At 49.5% G+C, this 20,205-nt stretch overlaps 1 protein-coding gene across 2 annotated transcripts in view; it reads right to left on the bottom strand.

Moving 5' to 3' along the window:
* The window catches only part of LOC106588062 (A-kinase anchor protein 13), a 154,070-nt gene that overhangs the window by 121,536 nt on the left and 12,329 nt on the right, over positions 1-20,205 (bottom strand). For both annotated transcript variants that reach the window (XM_045708528.1, XM_045708529.1), the window contains exons 3-8: positions 17,971-18,038; positions 17,565-17,643; positions 10,379-10,526; positions 9,658-9,773; positions 8,542-8,688; positions 6,213-6,463 (exon numbers count right to left, since the gene is read on the bottom strand). In XM_045708528.1, coding sequence (XP_045564484.1) covers positions 6,213-6,463; positions 8,542-8,688; positions 9,658-9,773; positions 10,379-10,526; positions 17,565-17,643; positions 17,971-18,038 — 809 coding nt within the window. The remainder of the gene's footprint in view (positions 1-6,212; positions 6,464-8,541; positions 8,689-9,657; positions 9,774-10,378; positions 10,527-17,564; positions 17,644-17,970; positions 18,039-20,205) is intronic.

The raw sequence follows: 20,205 nt of genomic DNA, 5'->3' as shown, positions 1-20,205 counted from the left end.
CTCCACCTACAGTCCCATACCTCTATACCTCCACCTACAGTCCCATACCTCTATACCTCCACCTACAGTCCCATACCTCTACCTACAGTCCATACCTCCACCTACAGTCCCATACCTCTATACCTCCACCTACAGTCCCATACCTCCACCTACAGTCCCATACCTCCACCTACAGTCCCATACCTCTATACCTCCACCTGCAGTCCCATACCTCTATACCTCCACCTACAGTCCCATACCTCTATACCTCCACCTACAGTCCCATACATCTATACCTCCACCTACAGTCCCATACCTCTATACCTCCACCTACAGTCCCATACCTCTATACCTCCACCTACAGTCCCATACCTCTATACTTCCACCTACAGTCCCATACCTCTATACCTCCACCTGCAGTCCCATACCTCTATACCTCCACCTACAGTCCCATACCTCTATCCCTCCACCTACAGTCCCATACCTCTATACCTCCACCTACAGTCCCATACCTCCACCTACAGTCCCATACCTCTATACCTCCACCTACAGACCCATACCTCTATACCTCCACCTACACTCCCATACCTCTATACCTCCACCAACAGTCCCATACCTCTATACCTCCACCTACTGTCCCATACCTCTATACCTCCACCTAAAGTCACATTCCTCTATACCTCCACCTACAGTCCCATACCTCTATACCTCCACCTACAGTCCCATACCTCTATACCTCCACCTACAGTACCATACCTCTATACCTCCACCTACAGTCCCATACCTCCACCTACAGTCCCATACCTCCACCTACAGTCCCATACCTCTATACCTCCACCTACAGTCCCATACCTCAATACCTCCACCTACAGTCCCATACCTCCACCTACAGTCCCATACCTCTATACCTCCACCTACAGTCCCATACCTCTATACCTCCACCTACAGTCCCATACCTCCACCTACAGTCCCATACCTCTATACCTCCACCTACAGTCCCATACCTCTATACCTCCACCTACAGTCCCATACCTCTATACCTCCACCTACAGTCCCATAGCTCTATACCTCCACCTACAGTCCCATACCTCTATACCTCCACCTACAGTCCCATACCTCCACCTACAGTCCCATACCTCTATACCTCCACCTACAGTCCCATACCTCTATACCTCCACCTACAGTCCCATACCTCTATACCTCCACCTAGTCACATTCCTCTATACCTCCACCTACAGTCCCATACCTCTATACCTCCACCTACAGTCCCATACCTCTATACCTCCACCTACAGTCCCATACCTCTATACCTCCACCTACAGTCCCATACCTCTATACCTCCACCTACAGTCCCATACCTCCACCTACAGTCCCATACCTCTATACCTCCACCTACAGTCCCATACCTCTATACCTCCACCTACAGTCCCATACCTCTATACCTCCACCTACAGTCCCATACCTCCACCTACAGTCCCATACCTCTATACCTCCACCTACAGTCCCATACCTCTATACCTCCACCTGCAGTCCCATACCTCCATACCTCCACCTACAGTACCATACCTCTATACCTCCACCTACAGTCCCATACCTCTATACCTCCACCTACAGTCCCATACCTCCACCTACAGTACCATACCTCTATACCTCCACCTACAGTCCCATACCTCTATACCTCCACCTACAGTCCCATACCTCTATACCTCCACCTACTTTCCCATACCTCTATACCTCCACCTACAGTCCCATACCTCCACCTACAGTCCCATACCTCTATACCTCCACCTACAGTCCCATACCTCTATACCTCCACCTACAGTCCCATACCTCTATACCTCCACCTACTGTCCCATACCTCTATACCTCCACCTACAGTCACATTCCTCTATACCTCCACCTACAGTCCCATACCTCTATACCTCCACCTACAGTCCCATACCTCTATACCTCCACCTACAGTCCCATACCTCCACCTACAGTCCCATACCTCTATACCTCCACCTACAGTCCCATACCTCTATACCTCCACCTACAGTCCCATACCTCTATACCTCCACCTACAGTCCCATACCTCCACCTACAGTCCCATACCTCTATACCTCCACCTACAGTCCCATACCTCTATACCTCCACCTGCAGTCCCATACCTCCATACCTCCACCTACAGTCCCATACCTCTATACCTCCACCTACAGTCCCATACCTCTATACCTCCACCTACAGTCCCATACCTCTATACCTCCACCTACAGTCCCATACCTCTATACCTCCACCTACAGTCCCATACCTCTATACCTCCACCTACAGTCACATACCTCCACCTACAGTCCCATACCTCCACCTACAGTCCCATACCTCTATACCTCCACCTACAGTCCCATACCTCTATACCTCCACCTGCAGTCCCATACCTCCATACCTCCACCTACAGTCCCATACCTCTATACCTCCACCTACAGTCCCATACCTCTATACCTCCACCTACAGTCCCATACCTCCACCTACAGTACCATACCTCTATACCTCCACCTACAGTCCCATACCTCTATACCTCCACCTACAGTCCCATACCTCAATACCTCCACCTACTTTCCCATACCTCTATACCTCCACCTACAGTCACATACCTCCACCTACAGTCCCATACCTCTATACCTCCACCTACAGTCCCATACCTCCATACCTCCACCTACAGTCCCATACCTCTATACCTCCACCTACTGTCCCATACCTCTATACCTCCACCTACAGTCACATTCCTCTATACCTCCACCTACAGTCTCATACCTCTATACCTCCACCTACAGTCCCATACCTCTAAACCTCCACCTACAGTCCCATACCTCTATACCTCCACCTACAGTCCCATACCTCTATACCTCCACCTACAGTCCCATACCTCTATACCTCCACCTGCAGTCCCATATCTCATACCTCCACCTACAGTCCCATACCTCTATACCTCCACCTACAGTCACATACCTCTATACCTCCACCTACAGTCCCATACCTCTATACCTCCACCTACAGTCACATACCTCTATACCTCCACCTACAGTCCCATACCTCTATACCTCCACCTACAGTCCCATACCTCTATACCTCCACCTACAGTCCCATACCTCTATACCTCCACCTACAGTCCCATACCTCTATACCTCCACCTACAGTCCCATACCTCTATACCTCCACCTACAGTCCCATACATCTATACCTCCACCTACAGTCCCATACCTCTATACCTCAACCTACAGTCCCATACCTCCACCTACAGTACCATACCTCTATACCTCCACCTACAGTCCCATGCCTCCATACCTCCACCTACAGTCCCATACCTCTATACCTCCACCTACAGTCCCATACCTCCACCTACAGTCCCATACCTCTATACCTCCACCTACATTCCCATACCTCTATACCTCCACCTACAGTCCCATACCTCTATACCTCCACCTACAGTCCCATACCTCTATACCTCCACCTACAGTCCCATACCTCCACCTACAGTCCCATACCTCCACCTACAGTCTCATACCTCTATACCTCCACCTACAGTCCCATACCTCAATACCTCCACCTACAGTCCCATACCTCCACCTACAGTCCCATACCTCTATACCTCCACCTACAGTCCCATACCTCTATACCTCCACCTACAGTCCCATACCTCTATACCTCCACCTACAGTCCCATACCTCTATACCTCCACCTACAGTCCCATACCTCCACCTACAGTCCCATACCTCTATACCTCCACCTACAGTCCCATACCTCTATACCTCCACCTACAGTCCCATACCTCTATACCTCCACCTACAGTCCCATACCTCTATACCTCCACCTACAGTCCCATACCTCTATACCTCCACCTAGTCACATTCCTCTATACCTCCACCTACAGTCCCATACCTCTATACCTCCACCTACAGTCCCATACCTCTATACCTCCACCTACAGTCCCATACCTCTATACCTCCACCTACAGTCCCATACCTCTATACCTCCACCTACAGTCCCATACCTCCACCTACAGTCCCATACCTCTATACCTCCACCTACAGTCCCATACCTCTATACCTCCACCTACAGTCCCATACCTCTATACCTCCACCTACAGTCCCATACCTCCACCTACAGTCCCATACCTCTATACCTCCACCTACAGTCCCATACCTCTATACCTCCACCTGCAGTCCCATACCTCCATACCTCCACCTACAGTCCCATACCTCTATACCTCCACCTACAGTCCCATACCTCTATACCTCCACCTACAGTCCCATACCTCCACCTACAGTACCATACCTCTATACCTCCACCTACAGTCCCATACCTCCATACCTCCACCTACAGTCCCATAACTCTATACCTCCACCTACAGTCCCATACCTCCACCTACAGTCCCATACCTCTATACCTCCACCTACAGTCCCATACCTCTATACCTCCACCTACAGTCCCATACCTCTATACCTCCACCTAGTCACATTCCTCTATACCTCCACCTACAGTCCCATACCTCTATACCTCCACCTACAGTCCCATACCTCTATACCTCCACCTACAGTCCCATACCTCTATACCTCCACCTACAGTCCCATACCTCCACACCTCCACCTACAGTCCCATACCTCCACCTACAGTCCCATACCTCTATACCTCCACCTACAGTCCCATACCTCTATACCTCCACCTACAGTCCCATACCTCTACCTACAGTCCATACCTCCACCTACAGTCCCATACCTCTATACCTCCACCTACAGTCCCATACCTCCACCTACAGTCCCATACCTCCACCTACAGTCCCATACCTCTATACCTCCACCTGCAGTCCCATACCTCTATACCTCCACCTACAGTCCCATACCTCTATACCTCCACCTACAGTCCCATACCTCTATACCTCCACCTACAGTCCCATACCTCTATACCTCCACCTACAGTCCCATACCTCTATACCTCCACCTACAGTCCCATACCTCTATACCTCCACCTACAGTCCCATACCTCCACCTACAGTCCCATACCTCTATACCTCCACCTACAGTCCTATACCTCTGTTCCTCCACGGGGAGTTGAGTGTAGGCGGGTGTTTCGTTCCCTCCAAGAGGCGTAACAATATGAATCTACAACTCAAAGGAATACATCTGTTTATTGTTGAATCCGATATGTTTTGTTTAAAACATAAGGGGGAAGTGTAACTTTGATTCCAGGGAAAAGGTGTCACAGATTGAACACCGAGTCTGTGGTGTATAGAGACAACATGCTCTCCTTCCAGGAGGTCCTGGCTGCAGCTTGACCCTGTGATCCTCTCAGCTGTCTCTATGATGTGGGAGGAGGAGGGTGGTGTTCTGTGGTTCTGTGGTGTTCTGTGGTTCTGTGGTGTTCTGTGGTTCTGTGGTGTTCTGTGGTTCTGTGGTGTTCTGTGGTGGTGTTCTGTGGTTCTGTGGTGTTCTGTGGTGGTGTTCTGTGGTGTTCTGTGGTGGTGTTCTGTGGTGGTGTTCTGTGGTTCTGTGGTGTTCTGTGGTTCTGTGGTGTTCTGTGGTTCTGTGGTGTTCTGTGGTGGTGTTCTGTGGTGGTGTTCTGTGGTGTTCTGTGGTGGTGTTCTGTGGTGGTGTTCTGTGGTTCTGTGGTGTTCTGTGGTGGTGTTCTGTGGTGGTGTTCTGTGGTTCTGTGGTGTTCTGTGGTGGTGTTCTGTGGTGGTGTTCTGTGGGACTGTGGTGTTCCGTGGTGGTGTTCTGTAGTGTGGTGTTCTGTAGTGTAGTGTGGGCTCTCTCCCTCTAACCTGCGTGGTGTTGTGTTCTGTAGTGTTCTGTAGTGTGGTGTTCTGTGGTGGTGTTCTGTGGTGGTGTTCTGTGGTGGTGTTCTGTAGTGGTGTTCTGTAGTGGTGTTCTGTAGTGGTGTTCTGTAGTGGTGTTCTGTGGTGGTGTTCTGTGGTGGTGTTCTGTGGTGGTGTTCTGTAGTGGTGTTCTGTAGTGGTGTTCTGTAGTGGTGTTCTGTAGTGTGGTGTTCTGTGGTGGTGTTCTGTAGTGGTGTTCTGTAGTGTTCTGTAGTGTAGTGTAGTGTGGGCTCCCTCCCTCTAACCTGCGTGTTGTTCTGTAGTGTTGTTCTGTAGTGGTGTTCTGTAGTGGTGTTCTGTAGTGGTGTTCTGTAGTGGTGTTCTGTAGTGTGGTGTTCTGTGGTGGTGTTCTGTAGTGTAGTGTGGGCTCTCTCCCTCCTCTAACCTGCGTCTCCAGGATGTCTCCTATCTTGTTGATGATGAATCCTCCGTCCTCCCCCTCCTGCTGGCTCTCTCTCTTCCTCTCCAGGAGGCGTGTCAGGAAGGAGGTGTGGAGGTCCAGGAGCTCCTCCAGGGCAGGGAACAGCCTGTCTACTGTCTGAGGCTCCAGCTGCAGCTCCTTCACCAGACCCTTACTGTACACCTCCACCATGATCAGCAGGGTCCGCACGTGGTGCATCTCCGTCTGCATCAACTCTGGAGGGGGACAACAATGGGGTTTGGGGGAGATACAGGAAGGGGGTTAAGGTTAGAAGGGGGAGATACAGGGAGAGAGGGGGTTAAGGTTAGGAGAGGGAGATACAGGTAGAGACGGGGGTTAAGATTAGGAGGGGGAGTAACATGGGGAGATCAAGGTTTGTCCAGCTCCAGATAGAGGGGTAGTAGTGGTCTGGTAACTCTAGATAGAGGGTAGTAGTGCCCGGTAACTCTAGATAGAGGGGTAGTAGTGGTCTGGTAACTCTAGATAGAGGGGTAGTAGTGGTCTGGGAACTCTAGATAGAGGGGTAGTAGTGGTCTGGTAACTCTAGATAGAGGGGTAGTAGAGCCCTGGGAACTCTAGATAGAGGGGTAGTAGAGCCCTGGGAACTCTAGATAGAGGGGTAGTAGAGCCCTGGGAACTCTAGATAGAGGGGTAGTAGAGCCCTGGGAACTCTAGATAGAGGGGTAGTAGAGCCCAGTAACTCTAGATAGAGGGGTAGTAGAGCCCGGGAACTCTAGATAGAGGGGGAGTAGGGCCCTGGGAACTCTAGATAGAGGGGTAGTAGAGCCCTGGTAACTCTAGATAGAGGGGTAGTAGTGGCCTGGGAACTCTAGATAGAGGGGTAGTAGTGCCCTGGGAACTCTAGATAGAGGGGTAGTAGAGCCCTGGGAACTCTAGATAGAGGGGTAGTAGAGCCCTGGGAACTCTAGATAGAGGGGTAGTAGAGCCCTGGTAACTCTAGATAGAGGGGTAGTAGAGCCCAGTAACTCTAGATAGAGGGGTAGTAGAGCCCGGGAACTCTAGATAGAGGGGGAGTAGGGCCCTGGGAACTCTAGATAGAGGGGTAGTAGAGCCCTGGTAACTCTAGATAGAGGGGTAGTAGTGGCCTGGGAACTCTAGATAGAGGGGTAGTAGTGCCCTGGGAACTCTAGATAGAGGGGTAGTAGAGCCCTGGGAACTCTAGATAGAGGGGTAGTAGAGCCCTGGGAACTCTAGATAGAGGGGTAGTAGAGCCCTGGGAACTCTAGATAGAGGGGTAGTAGTGCCTGGGAACTCTAGGTAGAGGGGTAGTAGGGCCCTGGGAACTCTAGGTAGAGGGGTAGTAGGGCCCTGGGAACTCTAGGTAGAGGGGTAGTAGTGCACGGTAACTCTAGATAGAGGGGTAGTAGTGCCCAGTAACTCTAGATAGAGGGGTAGTAGAGCCCTGGGAACTCTAGATAGAGGGGTAGTAGAGCCCTGGGAACTCTAGATAGAGGGGTAGTAGTGGTCTGGGAACTCTAGATAGAGGGGTAGTAGAGCCCTGGGAACTCTAGAGAGCGGGGTAGTAGAGCCCTGGTAACTCTAGATAGAGGGGTAGTAGAGCCCTGGGAACTCTAGATAGAGGGGTAGTAGGGCCCTGGGAACTCTAGATAGAGGGGTAGTAGAGCCCTGGGAACTCTAGATAGAGGGGTAGTAGTGCACGGTAACTCTAGATAGAGGGGTAGTAGTGCCCTGGGAACTCTAGATAGAGGGGTAGTAGAGCCCTGGGAACTCTAGATAGAGGGGTAGTAGAGCCTTGGGAACTCTAGATAGAGGGGTAGTAGAGCCCTGGGAACTCTAGATCGAGGGGCAGTAGTGCCCTGGGAACTCTAGATAGAGGGGTAGTAGAGCCCTGGGAACTCTAGATAGAGGGGTAGTAGAGCCCTGGGAACTCTAGATAGAGGGGTAGTAGTTCCCTGGGAACTCTAGATAGAGGGGTCGTAGGGCATTGTAATCCTTCACTGTTTTGCACCATATTTTGTCATCTCAGCAAAGCCCACCCTTGAATTTTCTATCAGTCTAGATTTACAATACTGTGTATTATCCCATCTTTCTGTCTGGATCCAGTTTGGATCAGTCTGGATTTACAATACCATGTGTATTTTCCCCTCTGTCTTTCTGTATCCAGTCTGGATCAGTCTGGATTTGTCATGTTTATTGATGGAGAGAGAGGAGGGGGTATAACTCAAGGCAGGTACTGTAGCAGTGGGAGGTACAGTAGATGTCCTGTTTATTGATGGAGAGAGGAGGAGGGGGTATAACTCAAGGCAGGTACCGTAGATTACATCCTGTCTCTTGATGACGTCCTTCTTCAGATGTTTGAGGAAGTGACGGTCCGTAACGTTGCTCCAGGAGTCTGCTTCTAGCTCTTTCAGGTCTGCCTCAAACTCGCCCATCAGCTGGCTGTCGATCATCTCCGTGCCTCGATGATAAAACGCACCGCTCAGATAACATTCACATGTATTTATCTAGACTGTAACGGTCGTCATATGTAGTGGACTAAGGCGCAGCGGGTTGAGTGCTCATTTTAACGTTTATTAGAACACTGAAAAAACAAAACAAGAAAACGAACGAACGAACGAACGAACGAACGAACGAACGCACAGTAACGCAGGCTAACACACAGCTATGCAAAGACAACTTCCCACAAAGGGACAGGTGAAAACAGGGCTACCTAAGTATGACTCCCAATCAGCAACAACGATGTACAGCTGTTCCTGATTGAGAGCCATACCAGACCAACACAAAGAAATACACAACATAGACAGAGCATAGACATACACAACATAGAACATAACCAAAACCCCGGAATACTCGAAACAAACACCCCCCTGCCACGTCCTGACCAAACTACAATAACAAATAACCCCTTATACTGGCCAGGACGTGACATAGACGTTAGAGTAGACGCTATAATACAGACACATTTACAGGAGCGATTAGGATTAAGTGCCTTGCTCAGCTCGGGGATTCGAACCAGCGAACTTTCGGTTACTGGCACAACACTAACCGCTAGGCTACCTGCCACTTTACCTTCACTGTGGGTAATGTGTGTTTACTATCGACTGTGGGTAAAGTGTGTTTACTATCGACTGTGGGATGGTGACTGTGGGTAAAGTGTGTTTACTATGGCAGTGAACTAAACAGGAAATAGGGTGCCATTTGAGATGCATTTAAAGACACAAAGCATGTCAGTCATTCTATCCATAGCTGTTCAGCAGCTGTTTAGGGCTGATAGAGTAGAGAGAGAGGATAGACAGACAGGTGGAGAGGACATACAGACAGACAGGTGGAGAGGACATACAGACAGACAGGACGGACGGACGGACTGGCGGAGAGGACGGACGGACGGACTGGCAGAGAGAGAGGTAGAGAGTTGTACTCTACTAACCTTCATCTGTGAGTGACTCTGTAGATTCATTGACCAGGTTGGTCTTGCACAGAGAGTCAGAAGAATGGGACAGGTACCGCAGACCCTTGATAGGCATGTCATCAAACACCTGGTGACTGGAGAGAGGACAGAGAGAGAGAGAGAGGACAGAGAGAGAGAGAGAGGACAGAGAGAGACACAGAGAGAGAGAGAGAGAGAGACAGGGAGAGGGAGACACAGAGAGAGACAGGGAGAGGGAGACACAGAGAGAGACAGGGAGAGGGAGACACAGAGAGAGACAGGGAGAGGGAGAGGGCAGAGAGTCAGTAGAATGGGACAGGTACCACAGACCCTTGATAGGCAGGTTGGGTCGGGTTATGGTCAGGGTTAGGGTTAGGGTCAGATTAGGGTTAGGCTCAGGGTCAGGGTCAGAGTTCGGGTCAGGTTAGGGTCAGGGTTAGAGTCAGGGTTAGGGTCAGGTCAGAGTTAGGGTCAGGGTCATGGATAGAGTAAGGGTTTGGGTCAGGGTAAGGGTAAGGGTTAGGGGTCAGGGTCAGAGTAAGGGTTAGGGTTAGGGGTTAGGGGTCAGGGTTAGGGTCAGAGTAAGGGTTAGGGTTAGGGGTCAGGGTAAGGGTTAGGGTGAGGGTGAGGGGTTAGGGGTCAGGGTTAGGGTTAGGGGTTAGGGTCAGAGTAAGGGTTAGGGTTAGGGTCAGGGTTAGGGGTCAGAGTAAGGGTTTCTCACCCAGCGATGTTGGATATAGAGATGCTCTTTGACAGGTTGGACCCATGGAAGGGTATGATGGAGGTGTGTCTTCGGGAGGGAACAACCAATGAGGAGTAGTCTTCAGGAGACAAGATGGCTGACCAGGGCCGCTCCCGCGATGCACCCGCTGTGATGTCATAAGAGAGGGCCAGCGTTAAGAGAGGAATGTGGTAGGTTGGTATTGGGTTACGTCACACATGGCACACTAATGTTGACCAAAGCCCTGTAGGACTCTATAGGGAACAGATGACCTGTAGGACTCAATAGGGAACAGATGGCCTGTAGGACTCTATAGGGAACAGATGGCCTGTAGGACTCTATAGGGAACAGATGACCTGTAGGACTCTATAGGGAACAGATGGCCTGTAGGACTCTATAGGGAACAGATGACCTGTAGGACTCTATAGGGAACAGATGGCCTGTAGGACTCTATAGGGAACAGATGGCCTGTAGGACTCTATAGGGAACAGATGACCTGTAGGACTCTATAGGGAACAGATGGCCTGTAGGACTCTATAGGGAACAGATGGTCTGTAGGACTCTATAGGGAACAGATGGTCTGCAGGACTCTATAGGGAACAGATGGCCTGTAGGACTCTATAGGATACAGATGACCTGTAGGACTCTATAGGGAACAGATGGCCTGTAGGACTCTATAGGGAACAGATGGCCTGTAGGACTCTATAGGGAACAGATGGCCTGTAGGACTCTATAGGGAACAGATGGCCTGTAGGACTCTATAGGGAACAGATGACCTGTAGGACTCTATAGGGAACAGATGGCCTGTAGGACTCTATAGGGAACAGATGGCCTGTAGGACTCTATAGGGAACAGATGGCCTGTAGGACTCTATAGGGAACAGATGGCCTGTAGGACTCTATAGGGAACAGATGGCCTGTAGGACTCTATAGGGAACAGATGGCCTGTAGGACTCTATAGGGAACAGATGACCTGTAGGACTCTATAGGGAACAGATGGCCTGTAGGACTCTATAGGGAACAGATGGCCTGTAGGACTCTATAGGGAACAGATGGCCTGTAGGACTCTATAGGGAACAGATGACCTGTAGGACTCTATAGGGAACAGATGACCTGTAGGACTCTATAGGGAACAGATGACCTGTAGGACTCTATAGGGAACAGATGACCTGTAGGACTCTATAGGGAACAGATGACCTGTAGGACTCTATAGGGAACAGATGGCCTGTAGGACTCTATAGGGAACAGATGGCCTGTAGGACTCTATAGGGAACAGATGGCCTGTAGGACTCTATAGGGAACAGATGACCTGTAGGACTCTATAGGGAACAGATGGCCTGTAGGACTCTATAGGGAACAGCTGGCCTGTAGGACTCTATAGGGAACAGATGACCTGTAGGACTCTATAGGGAACAGATGGTCTGCAGGACTCTATAGGGAACAGATGGCCTGTAGGACTCTATAGGGAACAGATGACCTGTAGGACTCTATAGGGAACAGATGGCCTGTAGGACTCTATAGGGAACAGATGACCTGTAGGACTCTATAGGGAACAGATGACCTGTAGGACTCTATAGGGAACAGATGGCCTGTAGGACTCTATAGGGAACAGATGGCCTGTAGAACTCTATAGGGAACAGATGACCTGTAGGACTCTATAGGGAACAGATGGCCTGTAGGACTCTATAGGGAACAGCTGGCCTGTAGGACTCTATAGGGAACAGATGGCCTGTAGGACTCTATAGGGAACAGATGACCTGTAGGACTCTATAGGGAACAGATGGCCTGTAGGACTCTATAGGGAACAGATGGCCTGTAGGACTCTATAGGGAACAGATGGCCTGTAGGACTCTATAGGGAACAGATGGCCTGTAGGACTCTATAGGGAACAGATGACCTGTAGGACTCTATAGGGAACAGATGGCCTGTAGGACTCTATAGGGAACAGATGACCTGTAGGACTCTATAGGGAACAGATGACCTGTAGGACTCTATAGGGAACAGATGACCTGTAGGACTCTATAGGGAACAGATGGCCTGTAGGACTCTATCGGGAACAGATGGCCTGTAGGACTCTATAGGGAACAGATGACCTGTAGGACTCTATAGGGAACAGATGGCCTGTAGGACTCTATAGGGAACAGATGGCCTGTAGGACTCTATAGGGAACAGATGACCTGTAGGACTCTATAGGGAACAGCTGGCCTGTAGGACTCTATAGGGAACAGATGACCTGTAGGACTCTATAGGGAACAGATGGCCTGTAGGACTCTATAGGGAACAGATGACCTGTAGGACTCTATAGGGAACAGATGGCCTGTAGGACTCTATAGGGAACAGATGGCCTGTAGGACTCTATAGGGAACAGATGACCTGTAGGACTCTATAGGGAACAGATGACCTGTAGGACTCTATAGGGAACAGATGACCTGTAGGACTCTATAGGGAACAGATGGCCTGTAGGACTCTATAGGGAACAGAACACCTGTAGGACTCTATAGGGAACAGATGACCTGTAGGACTCTATAGGGAACAGATGACCTGTAGGACTCTATAGGGAACAGATGGCCTGTAGGACTCTATAGGGAACAGATGGCCTGTAGGACTCTATAGGGAACAGATGGCCTGTAGGACTCTATAGGGAACAGATGGCCTGTAGGACTCTATAGGGAACAGATGGCCTGTAGGACTCTATAGGGAACAGATGGCCTGTAGGACTCTATAGGGAACAGATGGCCTGTAGGACTCTATAGGGAACAGATGGCCTGTAGGACTCTATAGGGAACAGATGGCCTGTAGGACTCTATAGGGAACAGATGGCCTGTAGGACTCTATAGGGAACAGAGGGCCTGTAGGACTCTATAGGGAACAGATGACCTGTAGGACTCTATAGGGAACAGATGGCCTGTAGGACTCTATAGGGAACAGATGGCCTGTAGGACTCTATAGGGAACAGATGACCTGTAGGACTCTATAGGGAACAGATGGCCTGTAGGACTCTATAGGGAACAGATGGCCTGTAGGACTCTATAGGGAACAGATGACCTGTAGGACTCTATAGGGAACAGATGGCCTGTAGGACTCTATAGGGAACAGATGGCCTGTAGGACTCTATAGGGAACAGATGGTCTGCAGGACTCTATAGGGAACAGATGGCCTGTAGGACTCTATAGGGAACAGATGGCCTGTAGGACTCTATAGGGAACAGATGGCCTGTAGGACTCTATAGGGAACAGATGACCTGTAGGACTCTATAGGGAACAGATGGCCTGTAGGACTCTATAGGGAACAGATGACCTGTAGGACTCTATAGGGAACAGATGGCCTGTAGGACTCTATAGGGAACAGATGGCCTGTAGGACTCTATAGGGAACAGATGGCCTGTAGGACTCTATAGGGAACAGATGGCCTGTAGGACTCTATAGGGAACAGATGACCTGTAGGACTCTATAGGGAACAGATGGCCTGTAGGACTCTATAGGGAACAGATGGCCTGTAGGACTCTATAGGGAACAGATGGCCTGTAGGACTCTATAGGGAACAGATGACCTGTAGGACTCTATAGGGAACAGATGGCCTGTAGGACTCTATAGGGAACAGATGGCCTGTAGGACTCTATAGGGAACAGATGGCCTGTAGGACTCTATAGGGAACAGATGGCCTGTAGGACTCTATAGGGAACAGATGGCCTGTAGGACTCTATAGGGAACAGATGGCCTGTAGGACTCTATAGGGAACAGATGGCCTGTAGGACTCTATAGGGAACAGATGGCCTGTAGGACTCTATAGGGAACAGATGACCTGTAGGACTCTATAGGGAACAGATGGCCTGTAGGACTCTATAGGGAACAGATGGCCTGTAGGACTCTATAGGGAACAGATGACCTGTAGGACTCTATAGGGAACAGATGGCCTGTAGGACTCTATAGGGAACAGATGGCCTGTAGGACTCTATAGGGAACAGATGACCTGTAGGACTCTATAGGGAACAGATGGCCTGTAGGACTCTATAGGGAACAGATGGCCTGTAGGACTCTATAGGGAACAGATGGCCTGTAGGACTCTATAGGGAACAGATGGCCTGTAGGACTCTATAGGGAACAGATGGCCTGTAGGACTCTATAGGGAACAGATGGCCTGTAGGACTCTATAGGGAACAGATGGCCTGTAGGACTCTATAGGGAACAGTTGGCCTGTAGGACTCTATAGGGAACAGATGGCCTGTAGGACTCTATAGGGAACAGATGGCCTGTAGGACTCTATAGGGAACAGATGGCCTGTAGGACTCTATAGGGAACAGATGGCCTGTAGGACTCTATAGGGAACAGATGGCCTGTAGGACTCTATAGGGAACAGATGGCCTGTAGGACTCTATAGGGAACAGATGGCCTGTAGGACTCTATAGGGAACAGATGGCCTGTAGGACTCTATAGGGAACAGATGGCCTGTAGGACTCTATAGGGAACAGATGACCTGTAGGACTCTATAGGGAACAGATGGCCTGTAGGACTCTATAGGGAACAGATGGCCTGTAGGACTCTATAGGGAACAGATGGCCTGTAGGACTCTATAGGGAACAGATGACCTGTAGGACTCTATAGGGAACAGATGGCCTGTAGGACTCTATAGGGAACAGATGGCCTGTAGGACTCTATAGGGAACAGATGGCCTGTAGGACTCTATAGGGAACAGATGGCCTGTAGGACTCTATAGGGAACAGATGGCCTGTAGGACTCTATAGGGAACAGATGACCTGTAGGACTCTATAGGGAACAGATGGCCTGTAGGACTCTATAGGGAACAGATGGCCTGTAGGACTCTATAGGGAACAGATGACCTGTAGGACTCTATAGGGAACAGATGGCCTGTAGGACTCTATAGGGAACAGATGGCCTGTAGGACTCTATAGGGAACAGATGGCCTGTAGGACTCTATAGGGAACAGATGGCCTGTAGGACTCTATAGGGAACAGATGGCCTGTAGGACTCTATAGGGAACAGATGACCTGTAGGACTCTATAGGGAACAGATGGCCTGTAGGACTCTATAGGGAACAGATGGCCTGTAGGACTCTATAGGGAACAGATGACCTGTAGGACTCTATAGGGAACAGATGGCCTGTAGGACTCTATAGGGAACAGATGGCCTGTAGGACTCTATAGGGAACAGATGGCCTGTAGGACTCTATAGGGAACAGATGGCCTGTAGGACTCTATAGGGAACAGATGGCCTGTAGGACTCTATAGGGAACAGATGACCTGTAGGACTCTATAGGGAACAGATGGCCTGTAGGACTCTATAGGGAACAGATGGCCTGTAGGACTCTATAGGGAACAGGTGACCTGTAGGACTCTATAGGGAACAGATGGCCTGTAGGACTCTATAGGGAACAGATGGCCTGTAGGACTCTATAGGGAACAGATGACCTGTAGGACTCTATAGGGAACAGATGACCTGTAGGACTCTATAGGGAACAGATGGCCTGTAGGACTCTATAGGGAACAGATGACCTGTAGGACTCTATAGGGAACAGATGGCCTGTAGGACTCTATAGGGAACAGATGACCTGTAGGACTCTATAGGGAACAGATGGCCTGTAGGACTCTATAGGGAACAGATGGCCTGTAGGACTCTATAGGGAACAGATGGCCTGTAGGACTCTATAGGGAACAGATGACCTGTAGGACTCTATAGGGAACAGATGGCCTGTAGGACTCTATAGGGAACAGATGGCCTGTAGGACTCTATAGGGAACAGATGGCCTGTAGGACTCTATAGGGAACAGATGGCCTGTAGGACTCTATAGGGGAACAGATGGCCTGTAGGACTCTATAGGGAACAGATGGCCTGTAGGACTCTATAGGGAACAGAGACTGTAGGACTCTATAGGGAACAGATGACCTGTAGGACTCTATAGGGAACAGATGACCTGTAGGACTCTATAGGGAACAGATGGCCTGTAGGACTCTATAGGGAACAGATGACCTGTAGGACTCTATAGGGAACAGATGGCCTGTAGGACTCTATAGGGAACAGATGGCCTGTAGGACTCTATAGGGAACAGATGGCCTGTAGGACTCTATAGGGAACAGATGGCCTGTAGGACTCTATAGGGAACAGATGGCCTGTAGGACTCTATAGGGAACAGATGACCTGTAGGACTCTATAGGGAACAGATGGCCTGTAGGACTCTATAGGGAACAGATGGCCTGTAGGACTCTATAGGGAACAGATGACCTGTAGGACTCTATAGGGAACAGATGGCCTGTAGGACTCTATAGGGAACAGATGGCCTGTAGGACTCTATAGGGAACAGATGGTCTGCAGGACTCTATAGGGAACAGATGGCCTGTAGGACTCTATAGGGAACAGATGGCCTGTAGGACTCTATAGGGAACAGATGACCTGTAGGACTCTATAGGGAACAGATGGCCTGTAGGACTCTATAGGGAACAGATGGCCTGTAGGACTCTATAGGGAACAGATGGCCTGTAGGACTCTATAGGGAACAGATGACCTGTAGGACTCTATAGGGAACAGATGGCCTGTAGGACTCTATAGGGAACAGATGGCCTGTAGGACTCTATAGGGAACAGATGGCCTGTAGGACTCTATAGGGAACAGATGACCTGTAGGACTCTATAGGGAACAGATGGCCTGTAGGACTCTATAGGGAACAGATGGCCTGTAGGACTCTATAGGGAACAGATGGCCTGTAGGACTCTATAGGGAACAGATGACCTGTAGGACTCTATAGGGAACAGATGACCTGTAGGACTCTATAGGGAACTTATGACCTGTAGGACTCTATAGGGAACAGATGGCCTGTAGGACTGTATAGGGAACAGATGGCCTGTAGGACTCTATAGGGAACAGATGGCCTGTAGGACTCTATAGGGAACAGATGGCCTGTAGGACTCTATAGGGAACAGATGGCCTGTAGGACTCTATAGGGAACAGATGGCCTGTAGGACTCTATAGGGAACAGATGGCCTGTAGGACTCTATAGGGAACAGATGGCCTGTAGGACTCTATAGGGAACAGATGGCCTGTAGGACTCTATAGGGAACAGATGGCCTGTAGGACTCTATAGGGAACAGATGGGACCAGGACAGGGCTGTGATGGTTAACACCAACAGATCTGGGACCAGGACAGGGCTGTTTTGAGTAGATTTAAGATGGACTCACGGTTTAACCCTCGTTTTGTTCTCCGGGTAACAACAGGAATGGCGGCTGAATCTGGAACGGCAAACTGCTGTCTGGGCGTCTAGGGGGGGAAAACAATCCAGGACATCAGTAGTGTAAATAAATTCAACTAGGGGGGGGAAACAATCCAGGACTTCAGTAGTGTAAATAAATTCAACTAGACGGGGGGAAACAATCCAGGACTTCAGTAGTGTAAATAAATTCAACTAGACGGGGGGGGGGAAACAATCCAGGACTTCAGTAGTGTAAATAAATTCAACTAGGGGGGGAAACAATCCAGGACTTCAGTAGTGTAAATAAATTCACGACCTTGATGTCCTGTAGGCTACTCATTTTATAGGTTGACAAAATGGGCTGAAAATTGTTTTAAATAGTGTTCTTTCCTTACCTTCATCTTCACCTTGGCACAGACAGGCAGGCTTTCTCTACAACCCTTATGAACATGTGCATTACAATCTGAAAAATACAAAATAAAATGCAACTTTAAATCTTAAAGTAAGAATTTCATCAGAATAATCTTCCAGGGGGGTTCTTTACATGTGTTATGAACTGTGGCAGGAGAATTGGACTGGTCTACGGAACCAGGGAGTTGGACTGGTCTACAGAACCAGGGAGTTGGACTGGGTCTACAGAACCGGAGAGTTGGACTGGTCTACAGAACCAGGGAGTTGGACTGGTCTACAGAACCGGAGAGTTGGACTGGTCTACAGAACCGGAGAGTTGGACTGGTCTACAGAACCGGAGAGTTGGACTGGTCTACAGAACCGGATAGTTGGACTGGTCTACAGAACCAGGGAGTTGGACTGGTCTACAGAACCAGGGAGTTGGACTGGTCTACTGAACCGGAGAGTTGGACTGGTCTACAGAACCGGAGAGTTGGACAGGTCTACAGAACCAGAGAGTTGGACTGGTCTACAGAACCAGGGAGTTGGACTGGTCTACAGAACCAGAGAGTTTGACTGATCTACAGAACCAGGGAGTTGGACTTATCTACAGAACCAGAGAGTTGGACTGGTCTACAGAACCAGAGAGTTGGACTGGTCTACAGAGCCAGAGAGTTGGACTGGTCTACAGAGCCAGAGAGTTGGACTGGTCTACAGAGCCAGAGAGTTGGACTGGTCTACAGAACCGGAGAGTTGGACAGGTCTACTGAACCAGAGAGTTGGACTGGTCTACAGAACCAGGGAGTTGGACTGGTCTACAGAACCAGGGAGTTGGACTGGGCTACAGAACCAGGGAGTTGGACTGGGTTACAGAACCAGGGAGTTGGACTGGTCTACAGAACCAGGGAGTTGGACTGGGTCTACAGAGCCAGGGAGTTGGACTGGGTCTACAGAACCAGGGAGTTGGACTGGGCTACAGAACCAGGGAGTTGGACTGGGTCTACAGAACCAGGGAGTTGGACTGGGTCTACAGAGCCAGGGAGTTGGACTGGGTCTACTGAACCAGAGAGTTGGACTGGTCTACAGAACCAGGGAGTTGGACTGGTCTACAGAACCAGGGAGTTGGACTGGGTCTACAGAACCAGGGAGTTGGACTGGGCTACAGAACCAGGGAGTTGGACTGGGTCTACAGAGCCAGGGAGTTGGACTGGGTCTACTGAACCAGAGAGTTGGACTGGTCTACAGAACCAGGGAGTTGGACTGGTCTACAGAACCAGAGAGTTTGACTGATCTACAGAACCAGGGAGTTGGACTGATCTACAGAACCAGAGAGTTGGACTGGTCTACAGAACCGGATAGTTGGACTGGTCTACAGAACCAGGGAGTTGGACTGGGCTACAGAACCAGGGAGTTGGACTGGGTCTACAGAACCAGGGAGTTGGACTGGGCTACAGAACCAGGGAGTTGGACTGGGTCTACAGAGCCAGGGAGTTGGACTGGGTCTACTGAACCAGAGAGTTGGACTGGTCTACAGAACCAGGGAGTTGGACTGGTCTACAGAACCAGGGAGTTGGACTGGGTCTACTGAACCAGAGAGTTGGACTGGTCTACTGAACCAGAGAGTTGGACTGGTCTACAGAACCAGGGAGTTGGACTGGTCTACAGAACCAGGGAGTTGGACTGGTCTACTGAACCAGGGAGTTGGCGTATGTCCATAATGGCACCATAGTCCCTTTAGGGATTATCAATCCCTGTTGGGAAACTTTATGAAAATAGTCAATTTGTTTTTCTTTTGTTGTATTAATTCACATTAAGTTATATTGCGTGGAATTTTATTTAGGGAAAGATTTGCTTTTTATAAATTTTATAAATATGTTCTATATTATTAATGTTCATATCGGCTCTATGCCTAGACATGCCCTTTTCTGGAGAAAATTATATCAAATTTCAATCTCCAATTATACTTTATTCATTCCAAAAACCAACAATAATGTTTTTATAGTTTTAAAATAAATGTGTAGTTGTTTCTTTATTCAAGCCCTCTCTGACTTTAAGATAAATATTCTTAAAAAATGTGATTCTTAAAAGATGTGCCTGGAGATATGGTGAACTCTGTCAGATTAGTCTTAAATCCTAAATGAATCAGGGATGAGCGGGGACAGCTATACCATAAGAACCCCTTCTTCATGTCCTCATTTATATGTAGTACAACGACCACTCGTGGTCTGGAAAGTTCTCTA

Source organism: Salmo salar, chromosome ssa26 (genome assembly GCF_905237065.1).
Source record: "Salmo salar chromosome ssa26, Ssal_v3.1, whole genome shotgun sequence".
In the NCBI taxonomy this organism is placed as follows: Eukaryota; Metazoa; Chordata; class Actinopteri; order Salmoniformes; family Salmonidae; genus Salmo; species Salmo salar.
This window is presented reverse-complemented; position numbering and strand designations above follow the sequence as displayed.